Here is a 21,406-nt window from a genome sequence, read left to right as displayed (position 1 = left end):
TTTGGTCGACCATTCACCGATTGTTAGAATAATTCATTCGGATACACAGTTAGCGCATTGGACTTAATAATGCAAGGGGCTGCATGCATGGCAAGAGGAGTCATCTGGCACTGAATTTAAAAACAGCAGCTGATTGGTTGCTTGGAAGAGCGACAGATCAATTCCGTCTGAATGAAGCGGTTGTGCGCTATGCAACAACATTAACAGATCCTACAGCACGAACAGCAGAGATTCCTGTACGACGTAGAGAGTTCGAGAAAAAAAAACAGTACTTCTCGGAACAAAATATTTATTTAAAGCCAAGTTTCATTGGCTAATCTTATCGCCATGTTATAGGATCCGCTGCGCCACACACTGAAGAAACATAAATTTTGTTGCTATGATTAAGTATTGTTTAGAGAAAATTGTGAGGAACTGCAGGTGGCAATTATATGATGACATGGACCTCGGAGTGGAATATAAACTTGAAATAATAATAAATTATTACATACTGTAAGAACATAACCACTTTTTCATAGTCGCACTCGTCACAAAAAATTTTACCCGAAAAAATTGAATAACGCATAATATAAACAAACATATTGCATAGTAATACTCTGCTTAGTCGTACGATACTCACCGAATTAAGTTGAGTTATTTGTTCCTTTTATGAATAGAGTCGAATAAAGTTTTCAGCTAGAAGAGTTAGGCAATTAATTCCAATTTTTCTTTAGTTTTTTTCTCAGGTTGACTCTAAAATAGAGTTTGACAAAATGTGATATTTTAACAGACTGAAGTACGAGCTACATTGATAAACAAAACTCAATCAAAATGCTTAAAACTTTTTGATTAAAATTTCTAAAACCAGAAAGAGCGATGAAGAACCTGCAAGTAACAAAAATTATCTTGTTAGATATCATTATCTTCATATTTGTATGTAATTTTCGATGCTAAAACAGTACACAACGGATGTTGAAACAAAAATTTGTACGAATGAGACACGAAATTATCTCATATATCTAGTTTCCTAACATGAATTTGAATGAATATATGCTTCATCTTCTAGCCGCCAGTTGGAGATGGAAAATTGTGAGCAATCACATTTTAGGCACGAATAGTATCAGTTAAGATGCAAAATTTGTCCGTATGGACACTGAATTCTGATCTTTCCTGGTCAAGTCAAGACTGGCCAGTGTTGGGTGCCGTACGAGTTGCTTCAGAAGAGTCCAGGCAACGAGTGCCAGGCACTTGGAGTGCCACCGTTCAATTGGAGTGCCACCTGCCTTTGTTTACGGTGGTCGATATTTCTTCATACGTAAGGCTGTTGTATGCATCGCATGCCCTCGATAAACTTATCGCTGCGATCTCGCTGGCATAAACGAAAATCTTCTGACCTTGATGCTGCATCATTGACTCGTGACAGCATACGAACTGCGCAAGTGGCATTTGAAAAAAGTTGTGGTTTCAATATGATTTGATCAGCTGATTAAATAATGCATACTATTTAGAATAGAATAGAAGTGTCGGCACTGAAGAAATAGACCCATTTATCGCGTACTACTCTCAATAAATTTCTTGGTACGTTTCACATGTTTATGAATTATTTTTCTGTTTAACCAGTGCTGTGGTGCCAACAACGCCAATTCCAAAAACTTGTTGACCTTTACTTTATATGACCAACTTTAACTTATGAAACACCTTTAACTTATATGACCATCGTGGAGGGAAAGTTGTTTTCCAATCATCAAGTTAAGCCGAAGCGATGTTCCTCGCACGTTGTTACCCGCAACTCATCAGAAAATTATTTCAGCTTATAATTAAGCCTGTGTCATTGCTGATGCGCAAATTTTTCTGAACAGCGAAGAAAAAATGGACAACGGAAACTGTTTCTAAACAAATGACCACCAGATAAAAACAGAAATTTGTTGAGTAAAGTCGGATACTTTGGGACAACCACAATCTCGTGATACAAGAATAACATTTCTTGATTGCACCGCGGATGAATAGATGAAGTCCAACAATTTTATGGTGTAGCATTCAAATTAAATTTTACATCAATGTATCCTTCAAAATTATTCCAGTGACATCTGTTTTGAAACTGGCCGAGATATTAACGTGCAGGTGATTCGACAAATTGAATTTTTTTGCTTGAAATAAACTAGACAAGGAACTATTTTTCCAGCCAGTCATGGTTTCGAGTATAACGATTTATAATAATGGCGAAATGGCAAAAAATGTTCGATATTGGAATGAATAAAATGTGGATAAAATATTTGTGGACCAATACTCATTTGTAATCGCACAATTCTGTTTATGTTCCCTGCAACCCCAAATAGCAACTGGCGCGTGCCAATTCCCGAACTAACTTGCAATTTCCTGAAGCCAGGCAGTTTACCTCATTCGGTCTCTCTCCGAAGCCTTGCTCAGGCAATATCGGCTTATTGATTGGCGGGCGAGATGTAGCATCTAAATGCGTTGTTCAGCTTCATGGTTACCGCGTGCGATCTGAACTTCAGATAATGAAAGCAAATCTTGGGACAGATATATTCAATTCCTAGTTCAGTTGCAAACGCGTTTGTAGTCCACATGCAACTTCTTCCAACTCTAAACTACAAGTGAATGAAGTGAGTCTCTTTGGTTTTATATATTGTTATGACTTAATACTTGTTGTATAACTGTTACATTCATTAAATCAAGCAAGTAATTACGAGCTCAGTTTGATGCAGCATCGGCAGGTGTAAATTCAAACGTTACGTAAGGGCAACGATGCCACTATATCAGCACCAGAGCTGCCAGAGGTAGCACGCAAGGTCTGCTGGAAGCATACATCTGCTTTAACAGCTGCGCGACAGAGGTGAAGTCTCCCCGGCATGCAGGTGCTGTTCACGAGGCGTAAAACAGCAGTTTGAACGGAGTGTAAATTTTTGCAACCAGTTTGTACACGTTGGTTGACTCTAAATTTATCAGTTCGATAATAAATTGATAATAAGCATTTTAATTCATACGTTTTTATGGAAAATCATTGAATGGTTAGCCCCAGTAATGAACTTTCTTGACTAATTCAACAAATAAAAAATGTTGTTACCAAGTTAGGTGATATTTTTGCACAACGAATTTAAGCTCTTATTAAATGGGCAATTAAATATTTCATAACAATAGCTTACTCAAAATAAAGATTTGAGATTGTGTCAGGATATTTTTGTGTAAAATGGTTTCCGTTTCATCATGGTAATGTTTTGTAATTAAATGAAATGGAATTTGGTTCAAAAACAAAATAATAAATGCTGTTCGGAATGTGTACGATGTATATAGACTGAAAATGAATTGAATGCATGGGTCTAAAACTACAAAGTTACATATTAAGCTTTGAGGGCAGGATATTCAATGTGCAATGAATAATTAAAAACCAGGGCAGGTTTATAATTGTTAGCGCACAGATGAAGCCTGTTTGCCGCTAGTTTAGATCTTCGCAATGCTTGTGAGATGGGAAGTTCAGAGCTCGACTTCAGTTTTAGAAAGTTTTGAGTTGATTGTCCGAGCCACGACAAAATAGAAATAGACACGGATACGTAAACATGTGTCCAAGCCACGACAATTCCGCTCCTTAATAGAAGTTAAGGAGCGGAAATATTATCGTGTAAAATCTATTATAGAACTCATGCAGGGTTGATTGACGTGTAAATAAATCTACGGAATTGGGACCTGACTTTTAACTAACTTCCTGAGGGACTACAATACTGTGGAAATCAAAATCATGCTACATTGAATGCAAATGTGTCAACTCGTTCCCAAGAATATGATAAATACAAATTGAGAAAAACTCTTGTTGTCGAATGCAAAGGAACAGTTGAAATTTTTCAAATGAGAAGTAATAAGATCTTCTTTGTTTTACATATCACACTGCGGAAGAATGTTAACCGACTATCGTAATCGTGTACACGTTTCCTAAAGTGCAGCAGCTGAAACTAAGGCAAAAGGTTAAAAAAGTTGTGTGTGAAATAATGAGACGTTTAAAATAATGGCTTTTGTGATTACTACCAACTTATGATAAAATTATTTCAAATTTTAAAATTATCTCATGAGTTATATTGTAAAGAAGAAACAATACATTTAATACTGCAGAGATTCCCTGCCTAGAGAATTTTCTTATAAATAACTCTGTATTTATCCAGAAACGACTTAATCTCGTGTATTTAAATTAGAAATTCCAAAGTAATCTCTAAACATTATTGACGCTTGTAGCTCGTTCTCTGAAATTTGCAGCACACATCTTTGGGTGCCCAAAGCTGGAACATACAATTATTCTAACCCAGAGGCAGATTCAAAAGACAGTTCTTCAATGACTGAAATTTATTTATGTATTCATATTGTTAACACACAAAATAAATACGATAAACTTTCTGCTAACGACTGAGAATCCTTCAAATTTAGAATTTTCTATCTGAAAAAGAAGTTATGGCGAGAGAAATAAAAATCACGATTAATCCAGTTTTAAATTAAAATTTTTTAAATTATGCGAAAATTCTGAGTAATCTGCGCTGATAATAATATTCATTTTGTGGACAATCGTAATATTTTTCAGCCTTATACTCAGCCGACCGATTAATGCGTGATAGAGAGCAATTCCTGCCGCCAAAGAATGATCGTGTTTCTCTCTTTTGCTGCCTCTAAATTCTCTCGAACTTTTCGTTGGCCAAAAAAATGGCGCTGTCTTCGATTTCGATTTGCCCCGACGTTCGATGCTCCCCTTGTTTTTCTACCGAGCTAAGCAAGATTCATATCACTGATCTGGTGATGAACTACTCCTGAAAAAGACCATTTTTGAAATTGTGTAGCGCCAATAAATGGAGAAGAGTTGTGCGGAAAAGTTTTCGGAATAAAGTTGACTAAATTCAGGTTGAATTTTTAATTAAATTGGTAAATTTTTTGTAATAAATAAAATCTACCGAAATGATGATTTGTAGCAATAATCTTAACAGAGCTCAAGGACCATGATTACCATAGTAATAGTTGTATCTATTTTATTCGTCTTACCTTTAAATCAGGAGATTTAAACGCCGATGTTTTGTTTGCTCCCAGTGAGACAGAGTAAACGTGAACATTTCGTTTCAAATTCTAAACTTTCGCTGGTCTGCCGGAAGTTTTTGGTGCAAAACAAATCGAAATAGCTGGCCGGTGAAGAAAAATTCTATTGAACGCTTGTTCCTTCAGTGCCGTCATTTTCAGACTTGCATTCTGTTTTGATTTTGCCAAATAAACTCGTTGAATAAGTTTGTCATGTAAGTTGTCGTTCACGGATGAAGAGGTTAGAAAATTTTAGAGTTTGTTGGCTAGCAGGATTTGAGAGAAATTGTTTCTATACAATTAATATATACCTGTGTAGTTTCTCTCTAAGCACAAAAAATGCATCCCCAAAACCACGAAGAACCAGGTTGTAAGCTCTACCGTTACTTGAAATACGGAAGTTCCATTCCATAATGAAATTTAATTCTTGTAAGTCAATAAATATTTTGAAAATAGGCAACTACAAATTGTTCGGATGAGCAAATGGAGTACGCACTATTGCAATGTAACAGAGCTGCTTGCAATCAGCGGACTCCGCGTTCATACATTTCTTAGAATAAAAATTACGTCTACATTAAGTGCGATAAATAAAACTGCTAATGAATCAGGAAAATTTATTATTTTCAAAAATGCAGATCATAAAAAAGAATTTCACACTTTTTTCTTTACAGGCACCCAATATTCTGCACCACGCACTTTCGGTTTTTGCACTACCCTGCTCAACGATACAAGGCGCGACGCTTCGACAAGAATTACTTGCCATTTTTTGGCCTCAAGCGAGGGTAATGCGAACTCGGGCGTGAGAACGTGACTTGCTTAGGATGTGATGCTCATGTTGCTACTCAAATGCAATAGATACTCCACCGAAAGAGCATCAATTACTTAGTAGTCGGCGGGTTTCGATGAATATTTTCGATGGCAGAAATATTCATGATTTGTTAAGGGAAAGATACAGAGAACTCTGTTACATTCTTGCTTTAATGTCTCATGGCATTGCTGATGTTAATAGCAAAGTAGGAGCTACTCTTTCAGCTGAAAAATTACGCTTTGTTGATGATGATGCACGTTTGGAATAAATTTTATCCGAATGGAATCATTGGTGATTTCCAGAACAATGCATACAGGATAAGATTATAGCAGAGTTTAAAAAAGTATAGTTGGAGTCAAGAACAGACTGAATTTTGGAGATGACGTACTTGTAAATATACTTTGGAAAATTTGTAAATATACTTTGAGTAAAATTTGTGGGACTGGAATTCAAATAGATTATATGCCTCACGTATTATGATGTGGGAGACCTGATTCATATATCAGCGCCTATTTTATGGCAGGAATACGACCATAAAGTCGATGAAAGTTTTTGGGGAAATGAAGTGTGATGTAGACAAGCTACTCAGCATACAATTTAAGCAGTATGAGTGACTGAGAGTAGTTTTGGTCTCCTCAGTGCATCTTGACAGAAGATTCGTTAATTACAATGAATACATTAATTTTTCAGTCGTTAAGTTGGAATCCGCATATCTTACCTACTTCTCAGCTTCTGTTCCAGGGCCCATTCTTTCGAAAAAAGTTAAGAGATAGTAAGTTCATCAGCCAATCATTGACGGCCTTTCAAGCAAAATCCACCAATCATAGACCAGAAGATAGAGCGTAAGTACTTACGTTCACTTAGTGAATTCTGAAAATACGGCCCCAGGAATTTCGGCAAGTAATTTGATTCATTTAGAAAGCCACGTACTTCCAGCGTATTGTTGACGTCTCTTGGCGAGTGGTCTTCAGGTAGTAAAGACGACGTACCATCTAAAGAAATGCAGTCATCATACCAGTCTTAAAGATGATGTACCATCTGAAGACATTCAGTCTTCATATGAAGATAATGTAACTAATAAAGAAATAAAGTTTTCATACCAGCCGTAAAAATAATGTAGCATCAAAACACATGCAGTCTTCTTACCAGTCGCTAAGCTTATGTATCGTCACACGACGTGTTTTTTTGCTGGATATTTGGATGAGTTAACTTCATGCCAGAAATTCTCTTTGTCATGTTCATGATATTTGAGGATTTATATAAAGCATCAGAATTCAAACGGTCGCTAAAAAATAACTTTTTGCTTTACAAGGTCAATAAATTTCCAATGAAGATTTCACAATTCTCCACTCACCGCTTCTGGCGATATGAAATCTTCCAGAACTCCCGAAGCCAAAGCTGGAAATATACCAAAATCCTCGGCAAGAATTACCGTTTTTGATGAAATTACTCGCGAGAGTGCGAGCGTGACCCGAGCTCACGATGAGCTCCGTGCTTCTTGTCCCGCGAGTTTAAAATGTCGCTCACAATAAAATTAGATATCGATATGAAAGTTAGAAAATAATTCGTTATAATCGTCTCGCTAATTGCTTTGTTACTCGAGTTAACGCGACGATTCAAAAATGTTTCTTTGATTGCCATTATTTTTTACAAAAATTTCTGTAAGATTCGTAATTAAAGAACTGACAATTTTCGTTTTAAAGTGGCATTTTACTTTATTCAAAGGATAACGTTTTTTATTTCAATTTGAGAATCTCTAAGGAAATTAAGAATAAAAATTGAGCGACAAGCATTTTATTCTCCGCAAATAACAAAATCATTTTAGACGTGTGACTCGTGCTGTTAAATTATTAACGCAAAAACGCCGTTAATGCTGCAGCCATGACGTCAATCGTTGTAGTTTAACGCCTCTTGTTTTTTCAGCACGGATTATCTTCGTAATTTGACTAATTTGCGACTGAAAATGTTTCCCCAGCTTAAACTTCAACATAAATTCTTTTAACACGACACATAATGCTTCCAGCGCAACATTAATCTCTTTAATTTTAATAAAAGCTTGGAATTGCACACCCAGCCCAGCGTCAGGGCACATAGGCGCAAGACAAAGCAGGGCGACGGGTATGCGTAGGCGCTGGTCTGGGCGTGGCCGGCTCGCCTGCCGTGCCCCGGCCGCCCTCCTGCCGCCGCGTCACTTGGCCTCCAGCCACCGCCGCGACTACCTGTGCCGCTGCCGCGCCTACGGATTTCATTGCGAAGATTACCTCAGTCTTCAGCGGTTTAAAAGGTTACAAAGTTAGGATATTTTAGAGGATTCCATCAAAGTCAAACTGAAGAAAGATTTGCACAAATTTACGAACGTTGGATATTTAAATATTATTGTATCTCAAGCGTTGCACGTATAGTATTTCCTGAAAACAATCACTGTCTCAAAGCAGTCACTGAAGATAAATCTATTTCAAGAGATTATTCTATTACGGAAATAAACAAGTAGTTACATTCTTACCGATTCAAAAAATTTCCTGGGAGTCAACTGCCAAGGCGCAATATTCCAGGTGAGTAAATAATGAATTAAATATTGAATAATACTGCAACAAAATATTGAATAATTCTTGCAATAAATCGTTTGTTCATTTAAATTGTTTCAGGAATGTATTTTAGCACAATTCTTCGGAGTAATCTTCAAAACTAAACTCGAAAGTGTATTACGTGACAAATTTCAACTTCTGTTTGTGGTAATGAAAGCATGTAAAATAGAAATATAATATATGTCATTGTGATGATCTAAAATATTTAATTTTTATGTAACAAATCATCGTTGGTTTTCCGAAGACAAACATGTAAGCATTTTTAATTTTCCCAAAGTCCCGACTCTATTTTAGTGATTAGCGTACATTTAAATTTGTACATTTTGCTTCTTGCTTTCACTTTGTACATCATTGACCGTTAATGTTTAAAGTAGGAAAAAGAAGTTGTAATTAATTTTGCATTCACGTGATGACATATATTCATTTAGTATGAATATATCTGTACACATACAATCAGAATTTTTCAATCACACACATGACATATTTAAAGTGCGTAAAAATCTTTAAATGAAGTAAGATTGTGCGTACATACGATATAATAAAATCCCTTTACATAGGGTAGTAAGAAAAAAATACGAGATAGAATAAAACAATGCTTTTAATAAGGAAAATATATTATAACATAAATATATAATACATATTATGTTAAATACACGAAATAATATGTCTCCTACTGTTATAGAGGCAAGCTACATTGTGCTGCAAGATAAATGCAAACTCTGGATTGAAGTTTTGTAATTTCGAAGTCGATCAAGGTTGCAATTTTCCCTGGAATTGCTTCATTAACCTCCCGCGATGAAGTGAAACGATGGGGCTAACTCAAGAAAAACATTCATTACTTTCGTGAATTATTTAGCGAGGACGCTAAATTGAATTGAATTTTTTTCAAATATTAAAAAAATTATATGAAACCACTTCATCGAACTAACAAATTGATCGTCTTTACGAAATATTAGAACAATAATACATTTGAAAGCGAATGTTATTGATCTACATAATGCAAGCATAATAAAAATGTACTTAGGTGTCCAATATTCGCTATTTAATTCAGACCATTTCTCAGTATATAGCATAGATTGCTCTCAGATAGCATATATGAATGACTCAAGTCGTGAATGGCTGAAGAAGTCATGAATGGGAAAAAAGTAGTCTCATCAGACCCTTATTTTGAGAGGTCATTCCATGGAACCGTTGCTGGTTCGGAATGGGACGAGTTTTACGGCAATTGCTTTTTGCCCAAAATATGCCCCATTCATGGCCTGCTGGAAAATAATTGCCGGTAAAGTGCTGGCCACGCTTTTGCTGCGACTTACCAGAACTATTATTCGCGTTGCAATCTACTGTGGCGGCTCCCGAAAAAGTTGTAATACAACTGTGGATGAAATATATATTGATGGAGGTCATTATTTTTCAAAATAAATTTCCGCGGTGTAATATAATTATTTATTTATGTTATTCAAATTGTATCTTTTTTGGCAACCTAATTAGATTTGTATCGGGGAAGTTCATTCGGAAGCATTTTATGTAAGTGCTTTTTTTTAAATCACATCATTCAAATGTTATCCGCAACAAACGCATAACTCCTCGCGAAGCTCGAAAAAAAATCACATGCATTCGTCAGCATCCGTAATGGAATCCGTTAAATTACACCCGTGATTTATTTCAAATCTCTTAGGCCCCTTGCTTTGATCTCGAGCAATATTTTTAAGCTTGCTGAAAATCTTGAGGCAGTAATTGTGAAATAATCTACATCATAAATGAATGGAAATGCAAATCCGTATGTAATATATCAGTGTAGTACTTTGACTTAATTCGTTTAGTATTGTTGGGAATTAATCAATAAATAGGTCTTTGACCCCAACATTTGGCCAGTGATCGCAAATAAAGGATGAATAAAAAATGACAAAATAAAGAACTATAATAATAAATGAACGATAAATACAAGAAAACAAATTACGAAAACTATAAACCGTGTGTCTTTCGAGCCCTTGCCTATTAATTCCTAGTCATTTCCTAGGTTCGGAGCCCCGCTGAACAGCACGAATAAATACACATTAAGGACTTGAATCATCACAACACTAACGAATGAATAAAGCACACAAATAAATAAATTAACCAGAATAATATTCAATATCACCAGAAAGGCCACGACTATATCAAGACTGAAGATTAACACATGATAAACAATGCAAGTACTAACCTCTGTGGTGGATCACTTAGCAATGACAAGGTACAGGGCGGGTCTACACGAGGTGACGTAAGAGTTCACTCAAAAACAAAATGACAAAACACGTAACCGAACTATCGATGAAATTATTATATTTAAAAGCAGTCCCTAAAAGTATCATAGAATGGCTTGTTGCAGAAGATCGTAAACTTTATATAGAGTAAACCGGTCCTGGAGTGTGAATTCTTTTAAGCGAATTTTTGTGATGTGTCAAGATCGTATTTTGGTCATGCTGAAGCTGTGAATCCGATTGTTAGTACACAATATAAAATTCTTTGACAAGTCGAAAATTATCAGTTTCTTCTAATATGCAAAACAGTTGAATATACATTGTCTTAACGCAGCTGTATCCCAATTAAAAACTCATCTACACACCTACAAATAGCACGTGAACAACGCTCCATGGCAACTAACCGTTAAGTAAAGATCTACAAGCATGTAGCAACAACACTACGCCAAATTCTGGAATATATTCAGAGGGCAATCTTTTAAATTAATGTAAATGTGCGGAATAATTTAAGAGTGTGAATTTCGACGAAAGAGTTTTTGCAGCTTGACATAAAATTGCACCCTGAGCAAACATTCCCTAGTCCAATTTCTTAAATTCTGCTTCGAGTTCCAAAGAAAATGTTTCTCAAGATTTCCTAATAACATAATTTCCATTCAAAAATGATTGCAGAAACATTTGGTAGATTTCTTAAGATTTACTTCCAATAAGAAAAGAGTTTTTTACTTAACCGAAAAAATGTGGCGCTTGAAACGTGCGCTTTTTAGAAAAATAACCATAACGCATAAATATCATTTCATAGTACATAGCAATGAGAAAACTCATATTTACATGTAAATATTTTTTTTTTATTCTGAATATGTTGAATTCTTCCGGCAAGACTCGGCGACTGGCATTTTTACCGTGTAAACTACAGGCTTTACTGATAGAGATTTTTCCGCCTAATTATTAATTAAATTTCAAAAATTATTGGTAGATTAATTCAAACAAAATTTATTTTCATTTTCACAGAGGAGATGATGCGATCAGGCCTTCTCCTCCTGGCCGTGCTGGGGCTTGCCCTGCCAAGCGTCTGGGGATTCGGTTACATCACCAGCAGGTATACAAACTATCAAGTGATTAGTAACATCTCAAACATGATGTTTAGTGATAAATTATAGCCGGCAATGAAAGATAGCAGTATTAAATATGAATCTATTTTGGGTGATTGATTTTTTCTCGGAATTATCGTGTTAGTTACTCGTAAAGAGCCGGCTTACGTTTGGTTTAATTGTCGCTATTTCATTTTGGCTCGAAACTAGTTATGTTTACAAAGAATTCTTGATATCATTATTTTATCATTGTGCAATATAGTTCAAAAAAGCTAGGTTGAAGTTCCACAAAGATGCATTGCGAGCAAATCTTTCTGAAGTAGACAATCATCAGAAATTGATTGATGTTATTTACGAAGTTTTTGAGTATTCTTTTCCATTTCATAAAACTAAAGCCATGTTTAAACTTCCTCTTCTACTTCAGAGCTTTTTCACACGTACTATTAGCAGTCATACAGCCAGTGATCACAGGTCACTATATTGACAGAAGGCAACCTTTGATGTCGGTAAACGATCAGGGGCATGTGTCGGATGTAGAAAGACTAAAATTGAGCAGAAGTCATGAATCGCAAAACTCGGACGGTTAGCATGTCAATTTTTACTCGAATCCGAATTGTATTAATGATAAATGTGGGAGTGATCGACCTTGTATTACATCTTAATAAACCTGACTTCGCTTTAGAATTCCTAATTTTCAGGCTCATTATAATAGAGAAAGGTAAACTGGAACGAGCAGTCATTCAGCCAGCCACTGTCTAATGACCATGTTTATAGTTTCATTGTAATCTCCACACGAGCTCTCCGAAAACAAGGAATTTACAACGGCAGTTGATCTTCTATATTTTCGACGAATTTTTCCTTGATTTTTTTTTTCGCGTAACTCATCCGTGGTGCCGGCATGACAAGATCTTCACGGTACGTCATTGCATGAATTCTTTTTGTGCACTTCTGCTTTCTGATGGAGAACATTTTCTGTTAATAAGACGATGGAGAAATTACTTTCCTGTAAAGTGGCAATAATTGCCTTCTAGGTTCCGGGAAAATATTTTCGGAACTGAATCATGTGGTAACATGATTTTAATCTATTTTCATTTTTCATTTCATGTGGTAACATGATTCAGGATGTTAGTGAATCATGAATAATAGTGATAACAAATATCCCTGAATAATAGTGATAGCAAATAAGTCATCTAAGAATGCAAATAAGTCATTTGTATAGAAAATACTGGAGAAAGGTTTACTGGCTATTGTTTGGAAATTTATAACGTATTTTGAAGCGAAATTACCGGCTATTAATATTTGATAGGATTTAAAGCATTCACCGCTGTACTGCATGTTTCAAATATCAAGTGACCGAAAAACTTATCTTCGTGAAAATCTAGCTGCTAATTCAATGTTATTGTTATAGAAAAATATATTATAGGAGTATTTCTCATGTCGAGGTAAGGAGGGAATTTTTTTCGTCGAATTGCTCCGTCCATTGGACACAAGCATTAATTAATTGACCGTTATTGAAGTTATAATTTTACTGGAATTCATTAGAAAAATATATTATAGGAGTATTTCTCATGTCGAGGTAAGGAGGGAATTTTTTTCGTCGAATTGCTCCGTCCATTGGACACAAGCATTAATTAGTTGACCGTTATTGAAGTTATAATTTTACTGGAATTCACTCACGTTAATTTTTAGCGCATTTTCTCATTTATGGAAAAAATGCACTATTGTGCTGGCCATGTCCGTCCGTCCGTCTGTCCGTCCGTGACTTCGCGTTTTCGTCAACGAGAAAATGCGCTCTCTGTCACTCACGGCAGTGAGTACTGAGTTTTATTTTTATTTCTTTGACAGCTTGACCAAATAGTAAAGTTTTTAGTTTAGAGCAGCACATGAACTATTCAAGTATTTTGGGCTAAAAATATGTAGTTATTTATGAATACTTGCAAGTGACGCAAAAAGTTCAAGTCTCTAGTATTCTCGACTAACGAAATAGCTCCCATTGATCTCAACGAGAGCTATTGAAAGAAGGGATTGTCGTAGATTTTTCTTGCCAAATTCTGTGAGCGTCGAGCTTGAAAGGCTTCAGCGGTTTTTGATCAATCAGAAATGTCAGAAGCTGCTGGATATTTGTGGAGATTCGTCTTCTTTAAAGATCACGAGATTTCTTTGGTGGTTGAACAGTAAAGTAAAAATACAAAATTGATAGGTCCGCTAAAATAACAAAAAACTTAATAATCTTGCCTCCCGAACACTGTTGTTTGAGAGAAATTAATTCAATATATCCCAAATATTTATTTTTAGTACGTTTGTTAGTTTGCTAGCAATTTAGTTTGTGCGTATGAGCTACCTACAATAAATTATCTCTAATTTATATATAACATGAGATTTTTATGTATTGGAACAAATTTTCAGGTTCCGTCCCGAGCCTGGATACGGCGTCTGGGGCAACACGAACGCCTACCGCAACGCCTTCCCTCAGGTCGGCCGAGGGTCAAAAATAATTCTGACTTCTGATCATAACCTTTCACCATCGGAACTGAGGAAATTAGTTTCCTATTGTTACACTAAGCCGCCAATTTTGTGGAATGTAATTGTTGTGGCAGAGCAAAAATATAGGAAAGGAATGACAAATAAATAATCAACGCCTTCTGTTTTAGAGATAAAGCGGGAAGAAACTATGTATAAATAACATAGGCTTATTTCAAGACCCACGAGCCAACATTTAAGCTCTCTCCTATGAAAATATAAGCACACTTAATTTACAAAGCGTTGTGTAAAACTAATTGGAGGTCATAAAATAATATCGACTTATTCAAAAGTAAAGTGTCCATTGCAACAGATAACGGCTTATTTCATAAATTATATTGGTGCACTTACGCTTCCATTGTAAAAATGAGGTGATAAAATTTTAAACGATGTGGTGATTAGCCAGATAGTCTGCCAAATAGGTTCCACCTTATCATTTTAAGTATTATGCACCGAGCACAACTGAAGATTGTGCGACCAAATAAGTGAGGTTTGAGCGTGAGCTTCTCAAATAATTTGAGAAACTTTACCTCTTCATGCGAGCTCACGACAATAAAATACCAATTCTCGGCACGCAATAAGGGCGTGCTCAGAAATCACAACAACAGGGAAGTGTTGCCCAAAATGTTACATCTATACAGAAATTAGAACTAAAGGAAATGCTAAAGAAACAAGAAAACATTCACGCAAGTAAAAATAGTTGAAATTGCTAGCGATTTGATTGTAGATGATGCGTCATAAATTTATACCGGGTCGAAATGATAGAGAGAAATAACAAACAGCAGTTGCGGATCAGCTTTGATCACAAGATAGATGACAGCCGGCAGCCTATGGCCCGGCTCTGATGCAGTTCAGTGTGAAAACGTCAGCTATAAATTCATGGATTAACGAATATTGATGCGTTAACGCCGTAATATTAATACGTAATATTATTTGATTGGCATTACTAAAAACAAGTTTCACGTATTTTGAATAGTGCATAATTAGGATCGGCGAAAAATCATTTCGTATGAGTTTTTTTTTTCTGGGCTACTTTGAAAACGTTTGCAATAAGGACATGAAAGTAAACTAGAACGTTTCAAGTGTGCCCATTAAGCAGATATGTGCATAATTTCAGCTCTTTGAAAGTAAATTAGTTTTCCTAACGTAGAAAATACACGGTATTTATTCAAATTATACACAAAATAAGAAAGTTGGCTGTTACCAACGAGAGAAGTTGTGATGGAAATTTAGATGTTACATTTAAACATCCGTCAAAATATTCCCATCTTAAAGCAGCGATACATCAACTTTTGTCATACTTTATCGGCGTTATTCCAGATGATGGACAACTTAATATTTTTTGAGCAATCGATTGTTGACCTGCTTTAAAATCACACTCTTTATCCTTCGGATAAGCGGTCTCACGCAGTCGTTGTCAGTCGTATAATAACGGACAAGCGATGTCTAACGTTATCTCGTATACCAACTCTGGGACCTAATTATCATACATAGTTAAAGAGTTGGTTACTCCATCTTCCAATCACTGACGGCTTATCAAGCTAAACCAACTTGGCCACTATACGTGTAAATCGGCCGCTAAGTGCACAAGAGCGAAGTTTAAAAATACGTACGGGTCCTGACTCAAGTCAACGTAAGTACTTACGCTCCATTTTCTTGTCAATGATTGGTGGATTTTGCATGAAAGGTCGTCACTGATTAGCTGATGAACTTACCATCGCTTAACTTTTTTTGAAAGTATAGGGCCTGGCCCTATACTTTCAAAAAAAGTTAAGAGATAGCAAGTTCATCAGCCAATCAGTGACGGCCTGTCGTGCAAAATCCACCAATCATTGACAAGAAAATAGAGCATAAGTACTTACGTTCACTTATCGAGTTTTGAAAGCATGGCCCAGCTGGCATCTAACTCACCACTCCCTGCAGCGCGTGTCGTCTCCGCGCGAGGAGCTGCTGGAGGCGTTGCTGGGGGAGGCAGAGGCCGCGTCCTGTGAGGGGCGACGGTGCTCGGCCAACGAGCACTGCTGCAATGACCACATCTGCATGGCCATAACTGGACGCAGTGAGTGCACATACGTTTTCTAATGTATGCACAAGTTGGGCAAGTATTAATGTCTGCAAACTGCACTGCTGCAATGACCATATCTGCATGGCCATAACCGGACGCAGTGAGTGCACATACGCTTGCTAATGTTGGCCAATTATTAATTTAACTTTGTATTAATGTTGGCCAACATACAAAGTTGGCCAATTATTAACGCCTGCAAACTGTCAAGGAATACAGCTAGTAACTTAGTGTAGGTGGGTATGCTATCACGGGGTACGATAGTATTCACGGGAAGTACTTTACAAAATAATTTAGCGCAAGTATTAACGGGGAATAACATTATGGTCTAAATTGAAGAAGGGATTTACGAATTATGAGTTCTGGGGCTACGAGGTGCAGGCAATGAGGACTGACCTCAGAAAGATGTACGAAAAATGATTACGGATAATCGAGCTCGTTTTCACCTATTAGTTACAAAAAGCACACGACCAATGAAAAAATGTTCTCAATTGCACGAATACAAGCCTAATTTCCCATTATGGGAGGATTTGATCGAAAATTCCTGTCACGCTTTATATGTTGCTGCAAAATTAAAGTACGTGTAAATACATCTCATCTAGAGATCATTAGCATAGGTATTCTGAAGAAAAAATTTTCGGTAATGCATTTTTCCGTTGCGTGTACTGATGATCTTCGATCACCATCGATATTAGACCATTCTAAATTAAAACATGCACAGCTATCCAGCGTCTAATATCAGAGTTATGGCTAATACATAAATAGAAACGGCATAAAATACAGAGACTATTATTTGAAATGGCGGCTAATTTGTTATTTTGTATCCTACCTATTAGCGGGCACCTGCATGGCTACGTCATCTCAACGTCTTGACGACGAGTGCGTCTCTGACGTCGAGTGCGCTGAAGGTCTCTCGTGCGACCTCGGCGTCTGCACCGACCTCGGCACCAAGAAAAACTATGGTTTGCTCGAGCTTTCTATACTACCCGGATATTATTTGCAATATATTATCTTCCATAGCTCGTAATTATCAAATTGGTTTTAAAACTTATTGCACATGCAAGTAGAGTGGTTCGACTCAGTTTTAATCATTTTCAATATACATATATGAAATCTTATGAAACGCACTCAATCTACCATCTCGTTGCTTCCTACAACCACCTAACTACCAACGTAATCAATTTAGTGGAGTTTTGATTCAAGGCCAAAATTCGATTTTTTGCTTAAAAATTTATATACCGATGGACACTGTACACTGGCTGAATGATTATCTTTTTGTATCTTCAATGATGTGAGAAAACAATATATATGATATTAATTCACAAGAAACTCACACGCGCAGGCGAAGACTGTAACACCAGCGCCGAGTGCGACGGAGCACGCGGCCTGTGCTGCCAGCTCATCCGGCGTCACCGGAAGGCGCCTCGCCAGGTCAATTTACTGAATATAATTTACATTCAAATTTACGTTTGATGTTTAAAGAAGAATCATGTTAAGAAAAACATTACGCATTGTTTGTCGAGTCGAATTTTAGATTAAATAAATGTGTGTTATGGCGATCTTCCGTATTAAATTCAGTCTATTCGAATTAGGGAATCGTTTCAACTCCTTTCGGTTAAAGTCTGTTGTTTATTATTCCTTTGCATATAAATTTTGACTCTTAAGAATTTCATTCCTACTTGATAAATTCCCAATCGAAATTTCTGCGTCGTAAAATCAAACTGTAACATTTATTTTTCATATTCCAAATCATTGAAAAGCTTATTTACAATTAACGTGTCATTACAGGTGTGCTCGTATTATAAAGACGCGCTCATTTGCCTGGGTCGGGTCTCGTCAGACCAGGTAAAGTCTGCCGCACCCACGCGCTAAACCAGCGCTCTGCTTAACGCTCTTCTGCTCTCCTTGTGTGTGAGTTAGGCTTACGTTTCCCTTTCTTAGCAGCTCTTAATAGACGAATTTTGTGGTCCTGGCATGTTCTTCTACATTTCCATTTAAAATTTTTACGTACGATATTTCGAATTATTTCAGATTTATTAGTAATTTCTAGTCGAATTCAGTGAATATTTTTATTTTACTACTTCATCAAAGTTGTGTGTCAAATGATTTACATTTTTCCTTATTTTTTGTTAATTTAGCATGTGATTTTAAATCTGATGAATCTAAGTTAGACATTCTTGCGTGACTATTTCACCGCTTTGTTGATATGATGAGTTTTTGTATTATTGTTAGCTTTAATCTTTTCGAACGACCTGTTGTAAAGTAAATCTTTTAATTTTTACCCAAACTTCAACTCAGTTATTTTTTTTTCTGGCCTACGTTAACTTGAAAGGAAATGCTTCTACTTTCCTTTTTTAAATTGTTGACTTCCTACTCAGCAGCTTTAGCTGAACTAAATTTTTTATAAATTTCTACATACCTTTTTAAGGTAATGGTTCTCACCCTGCATTTTGTTTTTCGACTCTGAAGAGCTGGCGCCGAATATAAACTGCAACAAAAGCATATCGCAGTTCATTGACTCATTTACTCACATCTATAGCAGAAAATTAAACGCTTTTCAAACGAAAATGTAAAAGAATTGGAATATATTCTCACATATCCCAGAAATTAAATAATTTTTAAGGACATTTATTGCATTTTAGACCTTTTTGGTTCCATATTCAATTATGTTTTGACTGTACAGTGTACACATATTCAACCTTCTGTTCAGTGAAAGCATTAAGACCACAATAAAAGTATGTTTGAACTCGCACATAAAGTACTTCGGTAGGAAAAATATTTGCATAAGCTAAATAAGGAAAATTACTATCAAAAAATTGTCATACACCAGGTACATCCGATGACTGAACTGACGCGCGGAGAGAAGCGGCTGACGTCTCGATATCGTGGATACATCAGGAAATAAAAACGTTCTTCACGTCTCCACTTCGGTAGAAAGTCTCGTTGCAGTTTGAAGTATCACCAGAATAGTGAAGTGAATGCTTACATATAACTGTAACAACTAGACCACTGTCATTTCAAACCACTGTTTACTGCTTGGGATTCATGGGATTGAAAGATTCTTCAAATGAGCATTTGAAATTTTCTTAAATATGAGGGATTAGGAGACAAAAAACGATGCAAATTAATTTTTGTTACTTTGAAACGACAACAAAGAGAATTGCAATTGAAATTGAAATGGTGATCTGTTTTGATTTTGAAAATTTCCCCTCGATAAATACAATAGGAAAAAAAGCAGGACAAGGCATAACATATGGTAATATTATAGACATAATTTATGAAATGCTGGCAGAATTTATCCAAAGTTCTCTTGGAAGGACATTTGATCATCATAAGTCTTAATGTGTTACCCATAAATGGCAGATGATTAACATTGGCACGGTGTTTTCAGCCATAGGAAAATCAAGATAATTCGTTTTACTTGACTTTTTCTAACAGATCATTGTTAGACTCACAATTAGTGTAGCCTGGATCTATCATGTCATTTCAACAGAACAAGACTTAATATAAATTCTATGATGACAGTTGTCGGTACTAAATTAGTTGTAATTTTCCAAGTTTTCAAGCACTTGAAAATCATTGTTTCATGAGTGTTAGAAATTCTTGCTCTCCTAAAGCATTCCCAGAAGTTAAGAATAACTTGTTAGAATCAAATTATAAAAATGTGACACATTCAATGTAATTTTGCCTAATTTTAGCATCCAATTGTTGACAAATGTTGATATTTATCAGAGTTTATGGCTTGAGAGGAACATTAGGCTATTATTGGTTTACTTTAATGCTACCTGAGTATTGTCGATCTGCCTTGTAGTAAACCCTCCTCAGATACAAATACATTTTTGATGCATTGAAGTTTTTGTTCAGGAAATATGACACGTTGTTCTATGACACATTGTTACATGTGATAATACTCTGTAAAGGCGTAGGTATATCAAATTCAGTTTGAACAATATCACTAACAACAGTTTATAAATTATCTTTATAAACAAACATCAACACAAAACGTTATCTTGGGCCCCAATTTTTACAATTCGTACTGAATTATTATCGAAATGTACTTCACTTGTCTATCGTAACGTAACATTCTACAGCTAATTCATATTTAAATAGATGTTTTATGCACTCTAATTAAATGTATCGCATGAGATGAAAAGTTTACTCCGCATATCCACCAACTCATGAATAAAGAAAAGTCGGCAGTGGCCTGCACTCGATGTTCATCTCAATATCTTCGTTGTAATTCCGCTGAAAAACTTTCTCGATTGTACGTCGTTATAGTTGTTTTGTTGAGCAAGCGACTTGACGATAAAACATTGATGATCTGTGAAACAATTGGCAAATGTGCGCACTTTGAGCGTAGTGAAATAAGCTGCACAATAAATGATGAAATGAGTACAGATAACAAAAAACTTATCTTAATCAAGGATTAACGAAAATAACCTTCTATTTTATTGAAAAAAATTTCGGCTTGCAACCTTGCATTGTATTGTGAGGCATTCATTAATTCACTTCCATTGTACTTGAACATGATGAGAACGAGCTACAAGTTTTCCTGCTTAAAACATAATTTTCGCCACATTCATATATTGAATATTGACAGCGTTACTATAATTCATATGCACTGTTGATACGTTTAAGCAGAAACTATTATGTGGAAATGTTGCAATTTTACCAGGAACTTGACGCCTGAAGTAAATGTACTTGAACATGATGAGAACGAGCTACAAGTTTTCCTGCTTAAAACATAACTTTTGCCACATTCATATATTGCATATTGACAGCGTTACTATAATTCATATGCACTGTTAATACGTTTAAGCAGAAACTATTATGTGGAAATGTTGCAATTTTACCAGGAACTTGACGCCTGAAGTAAATGTCGAAAATAATGTCGAGGTTTCTTTTTCCGCTTTTTATTGACACTATACGACGACGGAAGATGTGCTTAGATTGTCCAACACTTGTCCACAGTTTCTGAGCACCTTCGTACAGATACCCAGCAGAAGCTTTTGTTAGGGCAGTGAGCACGTATTGACCGAGATGTACGTGAGACTTCGTAATTT

At 36.0% G+C, this 21,406-nt stretch overlaps 1 protein-coding gene across 3 annotated transcripts; it reads left to right on the top strand.

Moving 5' to 3' along the window:
- Nucleotides 1-8,056: 8,056 nt before the first annotated feature.
- On the top strand, nt 8,057-21,042 carry LOC108680199 (prohormone-3-like). Of its 3 annotated transcripts, none has more exons than XM_018168971.2 (8): nt 8,057-8,403; nt 11,682-11,769; nt 14,168-14,234; nt 16,205-16,340; nt 17,180-17,305; nt 17,686-17,774; nt 18,132-18,188; nt 19,174-21,042. In XM_018168971.2, exons 2-8 carry the CDS (start codon nt 11,687-11,689, stop codon nt 19,246-19,248), a joined length of 633 nt encoding a protein of 210 aa, XP_018024460.1. In that variant the 5' UTR covers nt 8,057-8,403; nt 11,682-11,686; the 3' UTR covers nt 19,249-21,042. The 3 variants fall into 3 exon arrangements, with proteins under 3 accessions (XP_018024460.1, XP_018024461.1, XP_018024462.1); XM_018168972.2 differs by having other exon boundaries at nt 18,132-18,254; nt 19,174-19,238; XM_018168973.2 differs by having other exon boundaries at nt 18,132-18,250; nt 19,174-19,232.
- Nucleotides 21,043-21,406: the final 364 nt, after the last annotated feature.

Source organism: Hyalella azteca, unplaced genomic scaffold (genome assembly GCF_000764305.2).
Source record: "Hyalella azteca isolate HAZT.00-mixed unplaced genomic scaffold, Hazt_2.0.2 contig14278, whole genome shotgun sequence".
NCBI lineage: Eukaryota > Metazoa > Arthropoda > Malacostraca > Amphipoda > Hyalellidae > Hyalella > Hyalella azteca.
The sequence above is the reverse complement of the archived record's forward strand: the minus strand, read 5'-3'. Positions and strand labels throughout refer to the sequence as shown.

Excerpts from the sequence above, each read along its gene's own strand:
- LOC108680199 (XM_018168971.2), top strand. The coding sequence starts at position 11,687 with ATGATGCGATCAGGCCTTCTCCTCCTGGCCGTGCTGGGGCTTGCCCTG. Across the intron at positions 16,341-17,179 it reads CATGGCCATAACTGGACGCA|CGGGCACCTGCATGGCTACG; the intron begins GTGAGTGCACAT and ends CCTACCTATTAG. Across the intron at positions 17,775-18,131 it reads ACCGGAAGGCGCCTCGCCAG|GTGTGCTCGTATTATAAAGA; the intron begins GTCAATTTACTG and ends GTGTCATTACAG.